General features: G+C 57.2%; 2 protein-coding genes across 5 annotated transcripts in view; both read right to left on the bottom strand.

Annotated features, from left to right (window-relative positions):
* NDUFA10 (NADH:ubiquinone oxidoreductase subunit A10) overlaps positions 1-48 on the bottom strand; it is a 23,226-nt gene extending 23,178 nt beyond the window's left edge. Inside the window, exon 1 of the mRNA XM_051998429.1 lies at positions 1-48. This exon is cut by the window's left edge and continues 136 nt beyond it. The gene's annotated coding sequence lies outside the window, so the exon portion shown is untranslated.
* Positions 49-1,161: 1,113 nt separating this feature from the next.
* USP40 (ubiquitin specific peptidase 40) overlaps positions 1,162-18,119 on the bottom strand; it is a 50,072-nt gene continuing 33,114 nt past the window's right edge. For 3 of the 4 annotated variants that reach the window (XM_051998420.1, XM_051998423.1, XM_051998421.1), the window contains exons 21-34: positions 17,600-17,686; positions 17,343-17,379; positions 11,490-11,554; positions 9,285-9,359; positions 8,801-8,930; positions 8,065-8,121; positions 7,681-7,787; positions 6,329-6,447; positions 5,895-5,960; positions 4,996-5,206; positions 4,796-4,891; positions 3,884-3,978; positions 3,322-3,498; positions 1,162-2,231 (exon numbers count right to left, since the gene is read on the bottom strand). In XM_051998420.1, coding sequence (XP_051854380.1) covers positions 3,387-3,498; positions 3,884-3,978; positions 4,796-4,891; positions 4,996-5,206; positions 5,895-5,960; positions 6,329-6,447; positions 7,681-7,787; positions 8,065-8,121; positions 8,801-8,930; positions 9,285-9,359; positions 11,490-11,554; positions 17,343-17,379; positions 17,600-17,686 — 1,257 coding nt within the window. In that variant the 3' untranslated portion in view covers positions 1,162-2,231; positions 3,322-3,386. The remainder of the gene's footprint in view (positions 2,232-3,321; positions 3,499-3,883; positions 3,979-4,795; positions 4,892-4,995; positions 5,207-5,894; positions 5,961-6,328; positions 6,448-7,680; positions 7,788-8,064; positions 8,122-8,800; positions 8,931-9,284; positions 9,360-11,489; positions 11,555-17,342; positions 17,380-17,599; positions 17,687-18,119) is intronic. The other variant, XM_051998422.1, reaches the window with a different exon arrangement.

Genomic DNA, 18,119 nt, shown 5'->3' with positions numbered 1-18,119 from the left:
CCACTGTGCGGGAGCAGTTATCTCCGCACCTTCCGGTGTCGCCCGGAAGTGACGTAACGAAAGCGCCGCCGGAGGTGGAGGCATAAAGGGAGGGGCGGGGTTAAGAGGAGGGGCGGGGTTAAGAGGAGGGGCGGGGCGGGGCGGGACTGAGTAGAGGGGATAGAAACTAGGAAGCAGCAAGCTGCAGGGGGTAAGACTGACAGCAGAGGGGAGGGGAGGTCCTGAGAGGGGCGGGGCCGAAAGCAGAGAGAAATTGACAGCTAGCTTGACAGCAGGGGCGGGGCTTAAAGAGGAGGGGATAGGGCGGAGCTGAGAGGCGGGGCGGGGCTGAGAGCCCAGGGGCGAGAAATTAGGAGCGTGAGCAGGGGGAGGGGAGGCACTGAGGGGCGGGGCTGAGAGCAGAGAGGAGGGTGAGCTAGACAGCAAGGGGCGGGGCCAAGAGCAGGGACGGGGTGGGGTGGAACCGAGGGCGAGGAGAGGGACTGAGCGTAGGGGGCGCTTTCTAGCGGGGTGAGGGTCACCCCAAGCTGCTCCCGACTCTGCCCTGCGCCCTGCTCCCCCCCAGGGGGTGCCCCCCACCACATTCACGGGTCTGGGGCTCGGCGGGGAAGATCCCCTATTGCCTTAGCTTTGGGGGAGGGGGGCAGTCGCCGGGCCACCTGCCCATAACTTACCTGTGTCTGCCTTCCCATCTCCCCCCGAAGCCTTTCCTGTCATCTACGGGACGGTGCCTTTTTCCGGGACGCCAAGGCGAGCCCCCTCCTGATTCCCAGCCTGGGCCCAGAGCCCAGGGGCGCCTTTCCCAGAGAACGCCTCCCCAGCAGCCTGCCCCGGTCCCAGGATGCCCAGCCCCCAGGCCGGATAACGGGCTGCCACAGGCCTGCCTGGAAAGGGGCAGGGAGATGGAGACGCCCGCACGGGAGCCGCTGAGCGCCCTGCTTCTCCCGGCCCAGGAATTCTGGGAAGGCCGGGCCTCCCCCCGAAACAGCGGGGGCTTTGGTCAGGGCCAGGAATCGGCCTCCTTGGGAAGGTTCATGATTTAACAGGCAGAGGATCAATGGGCTTTGGCCGAGGGAGATGAGGAGAACCGTGCCGAGTCTGCTCCTCCCTAGGACCGGGCAGCGGCCCTTCTGAAATGCCCGACAAAATACACGTAGACCGTTTCTTCACATAAACCGTCTTTATTTAGTTTCTGAGGTACATTTGAGGGGGACGAGGGGGAAGGATCACAAAGCTTCCTTCACTCCAGCAATTGGATCATTAGAAAACCAAGGCCCCAGATTTTAGAGTGGTCTGTTTCCCCTTAAAAAGCAGCTCCTTTCTGACTCTCCCATGATGACTTTTCACAAAAGGAAAGTCACCCGTGACGCTCCACGCACTGCCCCAAGGGAAAGCCAGCTTCAAGAAGTCAGGGCAGCAATGTCACGTTACACCTTAAAGGCACATCCGAAATACCGAGAAATACCGATCTTGGCACATGGCGGGGAAGGCAGCGCGATCTCTGGCTTCGACGGAAACTTCAGACAAGACCGTTTCACCGAGGAAGACACCGATGGCAATTCAGGAGACAGCTGTGACATGGCACCGCATGAAAGGCCACACAGAGGAGAAACTGGACGACGCGAGGGAAGAATCCCAGGGCTCGTTTCCAATCCCGGACGCTTCCAGAACGCTCGAGGTACATCCTCCCGATCGATTCAATGGCAAGAAGAGCGATCATCGATCATCGCAAGTACAAAGGATGCACAAAGTACATCCCCACATCAGCCAGGATTCATCAAGAAAACAAAGTCCTCGTTTGCATGGGGTCAAAGGATGGGCAGGCGGGGAAAGGAGGGGCTCCTCTCCAGTTCTGTGCAGGCTAAGACGTGCTTGTCAGTCCCGGGATCAGCAATGCATCCCCTTAGATCCACACACATCACTCCCGTGCCTCCGGGTTTTATCCCAGCTCGGACACTCTACAACCGCATTTCGGTGCCACCGAACCAAGTGTCGATGAGGCTTTTCATAAGGTCAAGACAAAGGATACGATTCCGGGCCTCTCCGGAAAGAACTGAAAGGAGGAGGAGAGGAGGAGAGGAGGCCACCGCTGCCGGGCTACTGGTTTTACTTCTGGACGTCAGAGATGACGTTTCCTCTGAATCGGCCCCTCGGCGTCATCCCGGGAAAGGAGCTACACCCTCTGCGCTAAACGGCCGCCTACTTGGCCCGGCTCGGCAGCTGCCAGGAGTCTTTGCAATACCAAGAAAACCACAGGCTCATTTCATACGTTCTTTATTTCCCTGTCTTTGCCACAGAATTCAGCCAAGCAGAATACTGAAGGACAAACTACTACTAACTGGGAAAATGATTCCAATGAACCAACCAAACAAGAGGCTTATCTGAATTTTCCCAAACGATGACAATGGAGGACAAGCAGGGAAACTGAGGCAGTGACAATACAAGAGGAATGGAAACCTTTTTTAAAAAAAATCACACCCAGAGACGGCTACATGGAAAGCCATGCTCTGGAACATCGCCTTGTCACTTCTCGCCTTCAAAGAGCTAGAAAACAATTCCTATCATTCTCCAAGGGATGATTCCTGTCTATCTCTATTTTCAAATGTCAGTGACTACAGGATCATGACCCTATGATAACGGATTAAACTCAGTTCAAAAGGAAACTGTTTAATGTGTAAAAGAAATGTTAGGGGGGAAACAGACCAACAAACAGTATAAAGTACAGGAAAAACAAAAAAATAAAACACGGTGTTTGGCAGCAGTCGGGAAGGCTGCTGCTGCTACTGCACTCTGCGCTGGAACCGTTCTGAAGGGAGCGTCCCAAAAAGGACTAAGTAGCCACGGAGAAGAGGGAATTAAAAACAATCGACCGTCGAGGGATCGATCAGGTGGCAGGTCTCGGTGACCCTCCAGTCTTCACGGCAGGGGCCTCCGAGCAGAGCAAGGTCTCGGGGCCCAGCTGGAGCTCAGCTCAAGGGCCCTCCAAGAGAATGTCACAAATTGGTTCGTTTGCACACAGTGGGTCAGAGCCATAAAGTGCATTTACCTTGCCTGAGGCAGAGAAGGATCTCACCACCAGTGATGGCGATCCACTGGCCAAGAGAAGTTTCAGGGCTTGGGTCTGTCTGTGCTGCTGGCCAATTCCCCCCCTCCCCCCCCAAAAAAAAAAAGGCCATCCCACTGGTCTGGCGGAACGGGCCGATGGTCTCTGTCCCGAGCGGCCCCGGGTGGATGTCGCCTGCGTGGGCGACCCCTGCCCCTGCTCGCCTGCTCGGCCCTCACTCACAAGTCCCTTCTCTCCCTCCCTCCCACTCGGCCTACCCCTGAAGCCCGGGGGTCAGTCAGGCGGTGGGTCACAGCTGGCCTCTCGCAGAGCCCCCCGGGTGCTATCTGAAAACACCCACGTTGATGGAGAGTCCAGCTTCGGGGCGTTGAGCCTTCTCGTGCACGTGCGGGTCGGCCTCAAGGTCGCTGCTCTGCAGCTGGACAGCCTGTCGCCTGGGAGCAGAGCGGAAAACGCTGGGTGTGCCCCCCGCCCACATGGCTGCTCCCTGGGACCACCAGGGCCCGGGCAGCAGCCCCAGCCACAGGCACACACCTCCCCCGGACCGTTCTGTGAGAAAGCGGGGAGATGAGGGGCTTGTGAGCTTCACTGAGCCTTGTAACGACCACCCCTCGGGGACGCGGGAAGAATTCTCATGCACATTTAACCATCCCTCTCATGTGAACGTCCACCCTGCCACAACGCCAGCACTCGCGCACGGGACACGCCTGTTCCTAGGACTGCCACACCACATGGGGCGGCTCGGACACCAGGTCCCCGGGGCCGGCCTTTCCCGGGGCTTTCCCAGAATGGCCCGAGCTGCGGGGAAGAGTCTGTTACCTTCTCCTCTTTCCCACAAAGAGCTTAGTCTGATTCTCTTTGCCAATGTCGTCTCTCGGCGTGCTGAAGTCTTTGTTGTCGTCCACCAGCAGATTCTGTGGGTCACACAAGGAACGGTCACTGGGGGCCGGGCTGGAGGAAGAGGGCGTCACCCACGAGGAATGACAACGGGGGCGCCCGCGTGGTTCTGGGGCAGTTCGGCCCTTTCAGCCCCGGCCAGTCCTCCGTGACCCCCTGGGGGCTTTTCTCCGCTAAGACCTGGCCATTGGCCACCTCCTTCCGAGGCTGGATTTGAACTTGGAGAGCCTGGCGCTCTGGGCGCTGAGGGCCCCACGTGGAACTGAGAGAACGTGACCAAAAGGAGGGGCGCTCCCAACAGCTTCCGGCCCCAAAGGCCTTCAGACCCTGCTCCTTTTTGTCCTGTCGTTCTAAGCTACAGGAGACAAAGGGAGGGCAGCATCCCAGATAGAAAGACAAGGCGCCCCAGGCTCCGGGATGTCTCCGGCAGTCTTCCAGACCAGCAAAGTCACCCAAGGAGGGACAGAGGCGGGGGACCCTGCTGCTCTCGGCCCGGAGCCCATCTTCCTTTGGGCCACCTCACCCTGTCTCCCTGCCATTCCTTGGGCCCCTCTGGCTCCCCGGACAGCGGCCTCAGGAATCCTGGACCAGCCCCTTTCCTCCTCCTGCTCCTCTGGCTCATATCCTTTTTGGGGAGATTTTGGGGGCCTTGTCCAGGATCCAAAGGCAGGACTAGAACCCGCAGCCCTGCCCAAACTAGGCTTCGACTGTGGCCCAGCCTGTTGGAAAGTCCTCAGCCCCTTCTTCCTTTTAAACAAGTTCATGAGCTACCTGCTGAAAATAAAAAGGGGGGACGGGATGAAATGCTTCTCTGCCCTCCCGGTAAGCATTTACCTTCACCCCAATAATGTCTCCATCCTTCAGGTAATAAGGTGCTATCTGCAAGTTCTCCTGCTTCTTCTTCTTTTTCCTCTTGGAAACTTGCTGGTCCTGTTAACGAGGAAAAGCGATTGAAGTGCCGGGGAGGACCCCCCCACCCCGGCCCCCTACCCGGCTGCGGGAGCATGCCCGGCCGCGCCACTCCCAGGCATTACCCAGCTGGAGATAGGCATCCACTCAAACTTCTCCGGGAAGTACTTGGCGATCTCGATGCTGTCCATGGGGAGGCAGTACTGGGCGGCCACGGCCTGGCGCAGGGATGACGCGGTGCACTCGTTCACAATGTCCCAGACAAAGTCCACCGTGGGGTAGTAGGCCCTCTCCCCGGGGATGCCCATCTGGGTTCTCAGCAGCATGTCCTTGGGGCTGCGAGAGCAAAAGATCCGAGTCACGGCTCACGCCAGCTCCAGCACGACAGACGGGGCAGCCGAGGAGGGCACTGACGGCTGGCCGGAGGGGCCCAGCCACGCGGGGATTGGACACTGAGGCCTTCCTCGCCTCGGTTTTCTGCTAAATGGGGGCAACCAACCCCTCTGAGGGGGAGGGCCCTCAAACATCCCTGTGCCTCCTTCTGGACCAGCGGCTCCGCTGCCGTCGCCTTCCCCCACTCACCCTGCTGCTCGCCGCCTCTCAAGCCTGAACGCCACGTTACTTACAAAGAGTCTGCTCTCTCCTCCTAGAGTCCCACCCTTTCACATCCATCAGCTCACGCCTCCTCCAGCAGGAAGCCAAGCTTGGCTGGCCCTCCCGTCTCCCTGCAGCCCTGGAGGCCCGGTGGTGTGTTCGTGGGCACACGCGAGGGTAAAGGGCGGGAATCCTTTGTGGGCTCTTCTACTTAATCTTGCCACTTCCACATAAAGACATTTTCCCCTGATCTCTAAGAGTCTGAGGGGCAAGTTTTGCTCCCTGGCGCCCTCCCCGCTCTGACCCCAGTTATCCAGGTGCAACCATCCCCACCACGGTCCTGCTGTGAAAGAAAGCTCAGGCCGAGAGAGGGAAAGGAAAAGCCAACGAGAGCAAGACCAGCAGCCGCTCCAGGCAGCCGAGCCCTTACCCCAAGTTCTCTGCTTTCTGGAGGGGCTCCACACAGATCTGAGTCCTTCCTCCCACTTTATAATCCCTGGTGAAAAAAAGAGAGAGGGGGAGGGAGGGGAGGTGGGAGGGAGAGAGAAGGGAGAGAGGGAAGAGGGGGGAGAGAGAGAGATCACGTGACTCACTGAGGCCGCACTTCCGCTTTTCACACTGCTGACCTAACACGCTTTGTAAAAGCTGCCATCCCCAGGGGCCCCGCGCGGGTCACACGAGCACGGCCAATCCCGGCCAAGCCCAGCTGCTCCAAAGCTGACCGCGGGACTCACAACGCACGAGCCGCAGCGGGCTCCCTCCTAAGAGTTGCCTGACTGATTTATCTCGCCATCAATCCATCTCACAATCCAGCTCTGCAGTGTTGCAACAGACTGAAGGTGGAGGGTTCAACTAGAAACCTACTTGAGTTGTTGCTGGTTGTTTCGTAAAAGCCTGCCTGGACGCTTACTTTCCATGGTCCAGGCTCTGAGAAAGTCGGCCGACGGAAAACTGAACTCCATGAAGGATGGCAGCATCATGGCCTGCAGGGGGAGACAGCATCGGCCCGCGCCGTCACAAAGCGGCCCCCTCCACCCAGCGCGTTTCCCGACGATGGCGCCGCAGGGGAGGCAGCCGGAAGGTCCCCCCTCCCCCCACCTCTTGCAAATCTCCATTACGCTCCCGCTGCCGTTTCTGAGACTGGTTTCTGGGCGCTCCAAGGGAGTCGCCCCCGCCCGTTCCGAGCTTCATCGGCCAGGACCCCGGGCTGCCAAGGGGCCGCTCCCTCCCCGGGCCCAGCTCCCCCTTCCGTCCCCCGTGCCCAGGGATTTCACAAATGGCTCAGGAATGGGACGAGGGCGAGCTTCTTCTGGGAGGAAGCAGCCCCGTGCTGGCCGCGGCTTCCCTGTCCTAGCGCCAGGCTTGCAGGCAGCGGGCCCGCGGCAATAAGAGCCAGCTCCCGAGGACACCTGGCCCTTGACGAACCGGGCTCTCTTCTCGAGATGGGGGCTCCTCCAGCTGCCCAGTCCGGCCTCCTGACCGCAGGGACCCAACTACCGTCGGCCCCCTGGCCGAGGACGCCCAGTCTGATCGGAGGACGAGCCGCAGGGACTGACGGGCAATTAATGCAACCCCCCAATTCCCCAAAAGAACAAGCCAGGGCTGAGATGGCTGGAGCCATTTGTCTGAAATAGAGCTGGGGATGTCAGAGAACTGCAGGAACCCCCCCCCCCCCCCCGGCGATGAAGTGACCAAGAGCCGGGCCCTCCGGGAGGAAGAACCCAGGGACCCCCCAACGAGCTGGCCGCAGGGAAGGCCGCCAAGGGGCCTCACACCTCACAGGGGCTGCCCCAGGAGCAGGGACTCGCTGGGGGCAAAGGCGGGCAGGGCAGAGGCCCAGACTTGAGCCTAATGTAAGGAGAAACTTCCTGCGAACCAGTGTGAGGGCGGGGCTCTGAGGAAAGGCTGGATGGCCACGGGCTCATGGAGGAGCTGGGCACGAATGGCCACCATCAGCCCTTGATAAACCAAGAACTGCGGGTCAGGAAGGGGGGAGAGGGCTTCCAAATGGCCTACGGAGAACATCGCTCTGGCCGGGATCTGCTGCCGATGTCCTGCAAGGGACCGAGGCCCTGGCTTGGACGGAAGGGCCCCGGGAGGCGAGCCGAAGGAACCGCACGGCAGGAAAGCACCTGCTCGCGGCACATCTCGGGGTCAAGGTCGGGAGGAGCCAAAGGCCACAGCCCCTCAGAAACACGCTGAGTGAGAAGCCTGACCTGAGTCTTGAGATCCGCCACAGAAGCTTCTTCGGAGATCTCAACATCCCCCATGAAAGTAAACGGAATCTCTGGCTGGACCACAATGGGAATATCTCCATGCAGATCTGGGCAACAGAAAAGCGACAGCTCACGGGCAGCCGCCTCGCCCTGGGCCGCGTTTCCCGCCAGCGGTAGGTGGGGAGTCTGACGCCTTCTTCCCAATCACATTAACCGAAGGGGAAAACAGCTGCCCAGGAAGAGCGCCTCCCCAAGGAAAAGGAGGATTCGCGCTGACGCCGGAGCGCTTCCAAAGTGGGCAAAGGAGGTTCCCTGCTCGGGAGACCTCCGGGCCCACATCGCCTTTGCCATCTTCCCCCAAGTCTGCGCCCCAGCCCTACGCACCTCCCACCGACATGCTGCCTTCTCTACCGGCCTCCTTGTCTGTCCCCTGAAAACCACCTGAGAAGAACAGCAAGGGCTCAAAGGTTTGCTTTTTAAGCCCACCCGACCGGCTCCGGCCCCATCTTGATCGCTGCCCAGCTGATGGGGCTTTGAGCAAACATGCTGCCTAAGGCGGCCCCCACCAAGGTGGCCCCGGAGACCCTGGCCAAAAGGGAGAACCGCAGGAAGCGGGGGGGGGGGGGCCGAGCCTCAGGTAGTGACGGCTAAGGGCAGCGAAGGGGAACCCCCTCGTCTTCCTGTTTGGCTCCAGAAAGTAGAAAGGGCCAGGACGAGACCCTTCCCAACACAAGTGCCTGAAAGCCTGCGAGAGCACCAAAGGCTTCAGGGGGCCAGGGGACCCCTTCTCGGATGGGACCCAGAACACGACGCTGGTCGGCTCTCCACCGTCTCAGTCTCATAAAAGGCACCAATGGCCCATCTTGGAACCAAGCTCCGAGGCGTTCTGCTGGGCCCCCAGTGGGAAGGCACTTTGGGAACATCTTATAAATATCACCTGGGTAGGGGCTCCAAAGTGCCTTCCCTTTGGGAACATCTTCCTATAAATATCACCTGGAGCCCCTTCCCACCCCCTCTCACCCCCCAGCCAAAGCAAGGATTTCTTAAATGGGTTCTAAATGACAGGCCTGTGGAGCCCTCCAAGCACGGCTCATTCACCGCTCTCCTTGGGGAGACTTACCCCCTCCTTCGGGAATGGTTCTCAAAGCCTCCACCTGGTGAGTGATGTGGTTCACTTGGTTCTGGGGATTCTCCTGCCAGCCAGAGGGAGCTGATGGCCGGTACCACCAGACAGGCACTTTTAGAAAGCCCTGCAGAGTGAGACCGAACTATGACAGCGGAAGCGAACTCCGATGGGATCGGGCACCGAGGCCGGGGCCGCGCCGGGGTCCTCCCAGCGGTCCCCAAGCCCTCCGGGACGCTCCACGGCGCAGGGATTCCTGATTCGATTGAATGTGGGAGGGAGCAAGGGGAGGAGTGAGTGAAGGAGCGAGTGAAGCAATGAGTGACGGAGTGAATGAGTAAAGGAATACATGAAGGCATGAGGAATGAGTGAAGGAGGGAGCAATGGAAGGGACAGGAGAGGAATAAATGAGTGAAGGAGGAATGAGTGAGGAATGAGTGCAGAAGTATGCGAATCAGCCTTTTCAGATTGATCCCCTTACCTTGGGGGGGAGCTTTCCTTCAGACAAGATCAGAGTGTCTCCACTGGTGATCATAAGCTCACTCAGGGAAGCATTCTAGGGTAGAGAAAATCGGGTTAGCTGCCTGGATTACCGACACCATTCAGTAAAACTAACCAACAGTCAATTACCCAGGGGGATCGGGGTGGAGGGAGGGAGGTCAGAACTGTGCCCCTGGAAGAGAGGGATGGAAAAATCTCAACGAGGGGCCCTGCCCTCAAGGAGCTTACACTCTAGTTAAGGAGACAAGATCCCCAGATGTGAGAGCAGCATGCAACGAGGAGCCACACGCTGTCGGGCAGGGCTGCGAAGAGGAAGGGGAGCCCGGGAGGCTTCAAACAAGATTGGAGGGGCTGCAGGCGGGACTGAAAGAGATGAACTCTGGGCATCCCGGCCAGAGAGAAGGCTCTGAGGTGAGGGAAGCACATGAGTAAAGACAAGGAGTGTTCCATTTGCAGGCCCATGCTGAGGGCCAGGGGGAGGACTCGTCGGGAAGCTGGAGGAGTCTGGGATTTCAGAAGCCAAGTACGAGAGTTTATAAGCCAGCCACCAATAAGACCTTTGCAAATGGAGTTTAAAGAAGACTCCTCTGTTGTCCAGAGAATGGATTGGCTACAGGGGCAGCTCGAGGCAGCGACGAGAGACTATGGTGATCTGGGTCGGTGAGGCAATGAGGGCTGGTGATGAACAAAAGAGGAGGGTTTTGCTAAGAGAAAGATTTTATGGGGATAAATGAAAAGGAAACGAAGGAAGGCAGGCTCATGTGGGGGAGGAAAAAAGAAGGAAGAGTCAAAAGTGACTGAAACTGTTTGGCCGGAGCCTTGTGCCTCTGGTAGAAATTGGAAAGACGGGAACGGAGGACGGGTGTCGGGCTGATTTTTCGTTTGTGGCAAAGCGGGAACAGATAAGTCCAGTTTCCCGTGGCCTGAGCTTTGGGTGACAGCTAGACATTCGGGTCAAAAGCTCAGAGAGAAGACAGGACAGGAGAGAGACACAGGGATCACCAACATGCAGGGGACGCCCAAGGCCTGGTGTTTTCCGTCTCCCCAAACCGAGATAAAGGAGCTCTACAATATGGCTGCGGGGTCCTGGCAGAGCAGCCTTAGAACAAGGTCTCTCTGCTACTCGAGGAAACAGGGGCCAAGATGGCTCTACTTCAGAGGGAGCTCTGCGCTCTCGTCAGACAAAGCCCGGGTAAGCTGCTTGAGCGCTGGTTATTTCAAGAGCTTATTTCCCTCTCAATAGGTCACCTTCGCAGATTGGACTAGCAGGATGAGCAAAGCAGAAGATGGACAGGGAAAGGCAGGGGAGAGTGGAAACCCTCGGACACCTCTAGGGTTATGGGCCGAAAGTTACGGAGAATTAGCTTCGACCAAGGGCATCAAGGTCATTTCTTGAGGTGCCCCAAGGAGACCCAAGTATCCAGAGTGGTCAGGTAGATAGAATGACCTCTCCTGGAAGTAGCTGGAGGACACTTATCACGCTCCAGGATCGAGATCTGGGCTTCAGACAAGGACAATGCAGAGACAATTTGGAGAATGACCTTGCATTCGTTCCGCCAGCTCATCAATGGCCACATGAAATAATCTGTGAAGCACTTACCACAGTGCCCGGCACACAGGAGCCTAATAAGTGCCTGTTTCCTTGCCCCCCACCTCCATCAAAGGCCCAAGTGTCTCCTGCCTCCTCCTACCCGCCTTTCTTGGTCTGTGGCTGCCACCTCTGTCTACAGAGTACCAAACCGTGCCCTCCATGGCTAAAGGAAGATTGAAAGGGCCTACAGGATGGATTAGGGCCTAACTGAGCTGCTCGCTGACGCGACTACAAGCTCTTTGGAACTCTCTAGACCTTGCAGTTTCTAGATTTCTTGAACGTTCCCCTATTCTTAAGGATCTCTAAAACCATGGCCCCCCCAAATCTGAAAGAAGGAGCCACAGAGGTCAGTTTGGTAAATGTAAAGCACTACCGAAGTCACTTAGTTTGCTTAGTGTCATTAACTCCGACATCACGGGCCATCAGCCGGCTGTAAGCAACAGAGCTACGAGGACAACTCCAGCCTGCTAAAGACCACCCCCAACGCCAGCGCAACGGCCCCTGCTCGTGGGGAGGGCGAGTCTGCACTTGCATCGGGGAATACAAGATAGAGTGAACCATTCGGGGAAATAAAAAGTAGGAAAAAAGGCTTACTTCCTCACTTAAAGGCTCTCCAGCTTCAAAGCACCAATCCATTTTTCGCAAATGCCATGAGTCACCTATGATGAAATAAAAATCTGGATGAAGGAATTCTCAAGATTCATAAGTCACAAGGACGTTCGTCAAGAGGCAACATTTGTCTGGATCACAAGCAGCGCCCACAGGGCGACGTGTGAGGGAGAAGGGGCCGAGGGCGCCGGCTGGTGCGCCAATGGACGTGCCCACCCTTGGCGAGCGCAGCGCCTCCTCTACCATGAGCAAGCGGACACAAGCATCCCCTGCGTCCTCCCAGTATTTAATCACCCCCCCTTCGCAGGGAGTTTCAGGCCTCCGACCAAATGCCCTATGAGCTGCTGCATGCTGTAAAAGGGATGAATTTGAAGCGAATAAACAGAAATAATGAAGGTCTGCAAAATCACTGGGGCAGACCAGAGGCAAGAAAGGAGGTGGAAGAAAAAGGCGGGGAAGGGGGCAACGTGGCCGAGGCCGGGCCGGGCCGAGAGTCTCGGCCAACTGCCAGGAGAAGCTTCGGTCGCCACTGGGATCTTCGAGGGACCTGCTCCCCGACAATCAAAGGCAGTGAGCTTGAAAAGGGGGAGACGCTCTGAAGTAGGAGGCAGGGAGACGCTCTGAAGTGGGAGGCAAAGCTGGAGTGTGAGCACTGATGGAGATGGTCTAAGCACAGGACTTGGATCTGGGGGCTGCAGTTAAAACAGTCGCGGTAGGCTCGTGGCCAGGGACGGAATCTCTGTCCCAAGAATCGGGAACAGCGTATGTGTCCGTGGCCATTGGGGGATGAGGAGAAAAACCTCCACACACCAAAGAAAGGTGCGGATCTAATGCTGGGAGAAGCCGCCAATCAGAAGGGAAATGGGGATTTCCAGGAAACAAGACCAAGAAAAGAGACCCGACAAATACCACAAATGGCAAAGGAGGGAAGCGAAAAGACCGCACAGCAAGATATGGAGAGGTGGGACCCAAGGCCGCCTCTGGCCAGAACTGGACACATCTCGTGGAGAAGGGTCTAGGGCTCGGAGGGACTACGGGCCCACAAGCATCAATCCCTGCCCTCGTGGAGCTTACACTCTACTGTCCGAACCTGCCTTCCGGATCGAGCCTCCCCCACGTACTGGCCGTAGCAGCGGACACTCCCTGAGGGTCAGTAAAAGATGTCCCAGAGACTTACCTTACAGGCCGGCTGGTGTCTGCGAGGCAGAGGGGAGACGTCGGCTATTGTCATTATAATACTGACGTGTGAAAAATGCAGAGACCAGATCCCGGAGAAGGATCAATGGAGGGAGAAACCCCACACGCAGACCGGGGATGTGGGGAGCACCCAGCACCAGCCCCGAGATGTGGGGAACTCGGGGACGGCAGCCACATGGACAGATGCAGAATGGCGGCTCTCCTGACTTAGCAGAGCAGACCCTACCCCTCCACTCCCCGCCACTAACCTCAAACCGGCCATTACAACAATCTCCTTCTTCAAAAGATGACGGGTGAGAGACTGACGGGCCATCCTGATGGCTACAGGAGGAACAGCGGGGGTCTGGGGGATGACTGAGCCATCTGTGGACAGCCCGGCCCGTATCTCGGTCATGATGGAATTCCTGCCCTCCGATGCCCCCCCAGCCCAGTTTATAGGCCACTTTACCCTCCCTTTCCTCTGGCCTATTACCACAAACTTCTCCATCTCCTGATACACCGGGCCACAAGGAAGCTCACTTCCAGCCCTTCCTGGCCCCCTCTCCTGCTGAGTCTTCATCCTTTGTGAAATCTCCCTGGCACCTGTCTCTGCTTCCCGCCCCCGCCTCCTGCAGTTCCCCACGTCCCCATGTGCTCCTGGCCTGTCTAAAATAAATACAAGATCCTATTTCAATGCCACTGGCTTCCTCTGCAATTGCACACGCTCAATGCATTTAAAAGGAAGATTCTGGGAAGGGCCCACGGCAGGGCCTGGACACTCAGAGAGGCAAAGAAGGCCGATCCCGAGTAGTGACTCCTTTATTTCCACGGCGGAATTCCTCCTGGTCCTCAACGCTCCTGGCTGATCCTTCGTCCGTGTCTCAGCTCTTACGTGCAGGACCACCCCAAGATCTGCCCTGGCTCCCTCCACTCTCACACTATAACTCTCTCAAAACTCCACGAGCTCCATGACTTCAACCACCACCCACGGAACCCTCCTATTCATAAATACGACTCCCACTCTCCTGCATCCAAGTCTCTCGTCACCAGCTGTCTCCTGGACATCTCCAAACGGGTGCCCCCAAAGGCCCTCTTGTCCAAAACAAAACTCTTTCCCTCCTCCTCCCTTCTCCGTTCTGTTGGCGACAGCCCCATTTCTCTGGGGCTCCAGGTCCCACAAGGTCTGCGGACTCTTTCTTCTCCCCGACACCTGACACCCAATCAGCCGCTAAATCTCCCCAGAGACTCCTGCATTTGTCCTCCGCTTCTTTAGCCACCACCCTGTGCGGGCCTGGACAAGGATCACAGAGCAATCACCTGACTCAAGTCTTACGCCTACCAGAGTTGCCCAGTGAGATCCTAAAGTAAGGTGTGCTCACGTTACCTTCCCTCTCACCTTCGAAGAGACTACGGGCTCTGTGGCAGGTATTTAAAGCCCTTCACAATTGCTCTCACACAGCAGGCTAAGTACACGGTCCTTCCCTGGACATACTTCCCAGCATTCCATTACGTCTGAGTGAAACTTCCTAATAAAGCCTGAAGCTGACCCTCAGCTCCCGGTGCACCCCACTTACCCCGGTCACGTTTATATTCACTTTGCTGTGGGCACACTAACTCCCTCCTTAGCACCCCTGGATCTTCAGCATCTGGGACAGAGCATGTGCCAAAGAAGTGAACGGAAACCCGGGGAGGAGACCATGACCAAAAGTCCTACCTACAAGAGCTCCAAGAGAGCACAAAAGAGGGAAAAGGAGCCACACGTGCACAAGTGTTTGTGGCACCTTGTGTGGTGGCCAGAAACTGGAAACTGAGCGGCTGCCCGTCAGCTGGGGAAGGGCTGGATTAGTTCTGGTCTATGAATGCCGGAATATTGTTGTTCTATAAGAAACAATCAGCAGGAGGATTTCAGAGGCCGGAGAGACTTACAGGAGCTGGTGCTGAGTCAAAGGAGCAGAAGCAGGAGATCATTGCACACAATAACAACAAGAACGTGCAATGATCAACTACAGAAGACTTGGTTTTTCTGTGATTCTGTGATCCAAGACTCCCAATAGACTTTGGATGAAAAAGGCCATCTGCATCCAGAGGGAGAACTATGGAAACTAAAGATAAATCAGCACATGCTATGTTCCCTTTTTTCTCTTTTTCTTGTGTTTTTCATTTCTTTCGTGATTTCTCCCTTTTGTTCTGATTTCTCTCTCCCAACAGGATTCAAAAGGAAATATGGAAAAAATGAATAGACACGTATAATCCCCCCAAAATGTTGTTTTCACATGTAACTGGGGGAGGGAAAGAGCCTAATAACAAAAGCCAAGAAACTCAAGCAGGTGCACAAGGACTTCATGGATGAAGAGAGATCTTTATAGGCTTGAAGAGCTGCTGGAAGGAACTGAAGGCAAATTCCCAAGACAAGTGGTGGATTTGTAAAGGCATCAGGCAGGCCCGCCCAAGGAACGAATAAACTTGCAGCCTGAAGGAGAGGAACCCCGCTGAGGGGGAGGACGGCACCGTGAGGATCCATGTGACTCCACGCTGCTTTCAGCATCCACCCGTTTGGAACATCCAAAATGACCAAGCAGGCCCCCCGGCCTCAGCTAAGGAGGCAACTGCCCCAGAGCCCCGGGGCCCAGGCATCAGTCAGTTGCCAGGCCAGGCTTCTGCCACCGTGATGGACTCCAAAAGGCTCAGAGAATGGGAGGCCCACCTTGCATCTTTTTGAGGGACTGGAGAGAGGCTTCAGATGCATCAAAGCCAGTGATTTTGCCTTTAATTCTGGAGAAGATGGTGCAGAGAAGCCAGGAAGCTGCTTGAGCTCTCCCAGTTTCCCTTGAAAACCACCTTTAGCCAAACATCTGAACAGAGTCTGGTGGACTGAAACTGCCCTCCAGCTCAAGACAGAGTCCTAACAGAAGGATTTCAGGAAGGTCAGTCTCACTGGGGTAGGGACGCTCAGCCCAGCTCAGGCAGACCCAGTGAGAGGGTCTTAAGCACAGCAGATCAGCATCGGAGACCCTCGCTCCTGGCTCAGTGGCAGAGCAGAGCGCTGGGGCAGCCTCCACTCCCACCTCAGAAGGCCAGTTCTGGGAAACCAGGCTCTTCCTGGAAAGCGGCCAAGGTACCCCCCGCTGTGAGCAGACCGCCCAACACCAGGGGCCAACCAGCCAGGGCTCCGAGCTGCGCCGAAGAATCTTGACATTAGAACGCTACCACGGCGACGGGCCAGACCCAAACACCAACTCAGACGAGGGCAGAACATCCATGGAGGAAATCTCAAAGAGCGACATACATCGGTCTCAAGCCCAAAGAGGCTTCTGGAAAGTGCTCACAGAAGACTTTAGGAGCCAAATAAGGGAGGCAGAAGAAAAACTAAGAAATGAGAGTTGTGCAAGTGAGAGTCAACAGCTTGGAAAAGGAAGCCAATCCCTTCAAAAATACAACTGGTCAAAGGCAAGAAAATCCCCTGAAAGGAAAATCGTCTTCAAAAGTAGGAGGAACCAATGGAAAGAGAGACACAAACGGGAACTGAAGAAAATCACACACTCAAAACGAGGTTAAGGCAAAAGGAAACTAATGACTGTGGGATGGCAAGAACCAAGCAAGCGAAAAAGGACATTCTGGGCCCGGTGTGATTAAAGGGACTAAAGGCTTCAGAGCGTTCAGCACCAAGTGCTCCACGCTAGCCTGGCCCCAGCTCCCTCGAGATTCTTTTCCTTCTCTCTGAACAGGTTTCTGTGACTGGGAGACCAGAAGAGCAGACACGAAACTCCTGGGAGTGAGGAGGGGGTCCAGGGCTGACTCCATCCCCCAAGCACCAGATGGGAGAAACACTGCTAGGAGTGACAGGAGAGGCAAGAGAACCTGGGACGGTCACTGAAAAGAGCAGAAGGCCCTGAATCTGCGCGGAGGAGCCCAGGAGGAAGAGGAGGAGGAGCGCCGGGGGCCACTGAGCCCTACCCGCGCGGGACACCCTCCTCAGGACCGCCACAGCTGCCACAGGAAGGGGAATTAAGTCAGTCATGCTTGACTTCTAAGGACAGAACCGTGAGCCCTGGACCTCCCCTCGAGGACAGAACTCGAGAACTAGAACTGAGGATCACCCAGAGCGCCTGGCACTGGGGGGCATAAGCAGGCTGCAACATATAATCAATGAGGAGCTTTGAAGAACAAGAGTCAAGGAGGTCACCAGAGACTGTACAACAGGAAGAAAAGCTGCTCACAGCAGGCCACCCACAATCCCCCAGAGGGGAAGGCTGGCCATATACTGGGCAGATGCCAGGGCGAGACGTAGCCAAGTGACCCCCGATGCGCAGCCATGGGGGACAGGGACACCTCCAAGATGCGATCCCCAGGTCGCCGGCGGCCCCTCCCCGGGACCCGCTCTCTCCCCCGGTCCCCGGCCCGCCCTCAGACCAGAACTGCTCTCCCCACTTCCTCACTGCACAGGACTGGCATCAGGAGGGCCCAACCTCCTCCTCCCCAAATACCGTCTGTCTCCCGGGTGCCTCTGAGCGGCCTTTGGTCTTCAAGGACCCAAACAAGAGGGAGCCCTACTGCCCACCAAGAGCGCGGCAAATGGGGCCCAAACCCCAGGGGTTTGTCACGGGGAATGAGAGCAAGCAAAAGGCCGTGCCCCATGGCGCGCGCCATCCCACAGTCACTGACCTTGCAGACCGGCTTTCTCCAGCATCCCCTTCAAACACTGAAAAAAGACACAGATCGGTGATGCTCCCGGTTAGTCGGCTCCACTGGGGATGGACCCATCTCCCCGCAGGTACAAAGTCGGCCAGGAGCTCCGGCCGACATCCTCCGGCCTCCCTCCCTCCCTGCCTCCCACCTCGGGCCTCTGCCCCAGACACCTCCCATTGGGCAGAGGTCTCCCGGGCACAGAGGGCCTCCTCGGCCGGGGCTCGGCCACTTACTTCTCTCACAGAAATTGTCGACTCCACGATGATCTCCATCATGAGGCCGGACTCAAAATCAGAGCCCACAGTGAAAAACAGGAACAGCTGGAAAAGGCCAATAAGCCTAGCTGAGGGGAGCACCAGGCCCAGCCCGGCCTCCTCCGTCCCTACCCCCAAGGAGCGCGCCGTCCCCACGGCCCAGCTCCTTCTCTCACCTGTCACCGCCACCCCCCAGCCACCCCTGAACAAGCCCCACAAGTTATCTGGACACCCCGGGATCCCAAGACAGCGCCAGTGGTTTGGGCCGCCCCCTCCCAGAGCTGACCCAGACAGAGCAACGCCAGACGCAGCCACGACATGGTCCGCTGTGAGCTCAGACCGCCACGGTTCCCCAGGAGAGATGGAGGGAGACACGCTCCCAGGAAGGCCCCTAGGGTCCACAGGCCGGGGGAGCCTCCCCGCCAGCCTGTCTCCCCCCCACACACACACCTAGCATACACACTCTCTCACACACACTCACACACACTCTCTCTCACAC

This window comes from Antechinus flavipes, chromosome 4 (genome assembly GCF_016432865.1).
Source record: "Antechinus flavipes isolate AdamAnt ecotype Samford, QLD, Australia chromosome 4, AdamAnt_v2, whole genome shotgun sequence".
In the NCBI taxonomy this organism is placed as follows: domain Eukaryota; kingdom Metazoa; phylum Chordata; class Mammalia; order Dasyuromorphia; family Dasyuridae; genus Antechinus; species Antechinus flavipes.
The sequence above is the reverse complement of the archived record's forward strand: the minus strand, read 5'-3'. Positions and strand labels throughout refer to the sequence as shown.